Source organism: Anarrhichthys ocellatus, unplaced genomic scaffold, assembly GCF_004355925.1.
Source record: "Anarrhichthys ocellatus isolate YVR2014 unplaced genomic scaffold, GSC_Weel_1.0 scaffold6029, whole genome shotgun sequence".
In the NCBI taxonomy this organism is placed as follows: Eukaryota; Metazoa; Chordata; class Actinopteri; order Perciformes; family Anarhichadidae; genus Anarrhichthys; species Anarrhichthys ocellatus.
In genome coordinates, this window is record NW_022286003.1 from 1 (window position 1) to 3,130 (window position 3,130).

Genomic DNA, 3,130 nt, shown 5'->3' on the forward strand with positions numbered 1-3,130 from the left:
TTCCACTTGAAGTTCTTCTCTGCTGATATTTGATAAGTGTGACTTGAACAAGTATTCCCTCCTGGAACTCTGACAAAGAGAGAAAAACTTCAAGAGGAAGCATCTTTGTTAGAAATTCAGTTCTAGTAGAATTAGCCACTGGTGAGAAACATCCCCACATAACAAATACTGAGTCGAACACAGCAGTGCACTACAGTATGTGCAGGTTATTGTCATCACTCTACATGATTTCTAAGTGTTACAGCCTTAAAATGTTTGGACCCATTGCTACCTGGTATCAGTGCTGTGGTGAGTCATTGTGTCTACTGGAGAATACACTAACCTGTAGAACATGCTGTATGTCCTGTTTCCAGCCAGTAGCTGCAGGCTCAGGGATCCCGGAAATCAAAAGTTACTTGAACGGAGTGAAGATTCCTGGAATCGTCCGGCTGAGAACTTTTCTCTGCAAAGCTGCTGGAGTCCTGTTCAGTGTGGCTGGAGGTAAAGTACAAGTACAATATGTAACGTGTACAAGAGAAATGTTACTTGACTGAAGTGGCTGACAGCAGACATTCTGCCATTCATGTGAAACTCAAGCACACATGAAATAATACTGTACGGAGGGTCACCGTCAGCTCACAGCTACGAGCAGAGTGTCCTTTTATCAGGATGTGATGTCGCAGATGAAATGAAGACGCAGAGCCGTCATTTATGTACTGTACCTGCATCAGTGATGAGCAGGTGGGTGGACAGTGCCTCTGACTCAGTGTGTGTCCACTCAGGTCTGTTTGTGGGGAAAGAAGGTCCGATGATACACAGTGGAGCCATTGTGGGAGCTGGCCTTCCTCAGGTACACCGCCACACATCCGCAACACTGATGAGTACAACTCATTCTACTGCTCATGCTGAGATTACATTTATTTTTCAACTCGTAGTATGTACATATGTCTGAAATGACACTGTTAAGATTTTAGGGTTCATGTGTCTGATTGTGTATGTATACAGTAAATATAACCTTTATTTCGGCATGTAAGATCCCTGAATATCCAACTCTCATTTCCTCAGGACACCGCACACAAGATAGCAGCACTACACTTTTAAAAAAAATACTACAGTATATTATATTACAAAGTTAGTAAATAAAATAAAATAGAGCACCTAGCTTTTCTACTTAACGTTCCCATGAACAGGATTTCAAAAATGTCCAACTTTGGCATGTCTTAAAGGATTCGCAAGTGTTCAAGGTTGTCTTAAAACAGTCACATGAAGAGTGAAACAGGTGTTACCTGCTGTAGTTATTCCTCCTGTTCATACTGGCCATGAACCCATCCTTTCCTAACGCACTTTCACTGTAAGAATAATGACTGTTACAGAGGAACCAAAACCCCAAAGCACCTTCTTCAGGTGAGAACTAATGCATATGAGAATTCAGATCCAGATCACGACATTGGAGTACAAAGTATTTGGATTCTACATATTGTGTTATAAATAAGCATAGCGACTGCCCTCTGTTGTTTGAAATTCGGCTATTGCAATAGAATTTTGCTATTGGCTGACCTGGAGGCAACTTTTGTCACCAAGCGACTAGCATAAGCTAAAATGTTAAAACTAGCGTAGACCAAGCCCAGCAGCTCATGTGGTGTTTGTTCTGTAGCATGAAAGCATGGTGGGATTATGCTAACTAGCCAGCCACGGAATGGGTATAAACATAATACTTCATCCACACACTCACGTCACAGCGTATCACCAGATAATCAGTCCATACGCCCCCCCCACACACACACACACACACACACACAAACGCACTAACGCACTGTGCCCATATTGATTTTTTTTTTTACCTTCTCAATGTTTTTTTTAGTTTTTTTAATTCCAAGGTAGAGGCACTTCAGCCAAAGCTCTGGTGCTTAGTTGCTCTTTAAATGGTTAAACAGACACTGATATTGACTCGTATCATGGCTGAAGTGTGCTCATCACAAATGTTCTCCCTCTACCAGTTTCAGAGCATCACTTTCAAGAGGATCAAATTTGATTTACCCTACTTCCGCAGTGACAGGTATGGCTGCGCTTCACCGTTATTAACAAAACACTGTCCACTGCTTCCCCAGAAGTCATAATATGGGACAAATATTGTCAAGCATAGCTCATCGTGTTGTCTTTTCTGATTTTCAGGGACAAGCGAGACTTTGTGTCAGCGGGTGCTGCTGCTGGAGTAGCTGCTGCCTTTGGTGCTCCTATAGGTGGCACGCTCTTCAGTCTGGAGGAGGGCTCCTCTTTCTGGAACCAGGCCCTCACTTGGAAAGTGGTACGTCACCTCGTCCAATGAACACCAAGAGGGTCGAAACGTTTTGTTCTTCCTGCTGACTCTGTAGTTTTTAGTAACGCTAGTGGAATTGGTCGGTGCAAGTGTCACTAAATGAGTACTCTATGCAGAGGCTAATGATCCACATCAAGAACTGATCATCTATCAGCAAATATACCTCCATCATGAAGCAAACAAACCTCAGTCTGTCAGCTATACAGTTACATAGCACCAAGTACTAACTGTAGAGCAGGATTCAGTCTTTTCCTTCCTCGGCTCTTCTGTTACATCTTGTTTCAGCTCTTCTGTTCCATGTCGGCCACCTTCACTCTTAACTTCTTCCGTTCTGGGATCAACTTTAACAAGTGGGGCTCCTTCCAGCTGCCTGGTCTGCTCAACTTTGGAGAGTTCAAGGTAACGAGTCCATCGCTGCAGTTACCTCTTAATTTAATTCAAAATGTCTGTGGAAATGTGTGGTTTGTATTCATTCAAGTAATCCTATAACTATTCAATGTTTAATGATGACAAAAAACTTATATTTTAATAAGATACAAATCTATTGTCAACCCAACTTTAACCTTCTCATTCCTCCACAAATACTGGAACATGTTGTCTCCTCTTATTTAATAACCCACCATCTCCTCAAAGTTCACCCTCTGGTCTAAAAACAGTTACATTAGTGCAAAATAAATATTACAAAATATAAAGATAACACAAAACAGTAAAATATAACAAACTGAGCTTATGATTTTAATTTGGTACAGATTTATTATGTGTTTGTGTGCATGTATGTAAGTGTATTGTGAGTGAGTCATGTATTAAAGGGACAGGGTGTAACATTTAGGGGGG

The 3,130-nt window shown here is 41.5% G+C and overlaps 1 protein-coding gene across 1 annotated transcript; it reads left to right on the forward strand.

Annotated features, from left to right (window-relative positions):
* Positions 1-6: 6 nt before the first annotated feature.
* Positions 7-3,124, forward strand: LOC116380066 (chloride transport protein 6-like). Its single transcript, XM_031842023.1, has 5 exons — positions 7-480; positions 762-829; positions 1,977-2,035; positions 2,152-2,284; positions 2,582-3,124. Exons 1-5 carry the CDS (start codon positions 198-200, stop codon positions 2,783-2,785), a joined length of 747 nt encoding a protein of 248 aa, XP_031697883.1. The 5' UTR covers positions 7-197; the 3' UTR covers positions 2,786-3,124.
* Positions 3,125-3,130: the final 6 nt, after the last annotated feature.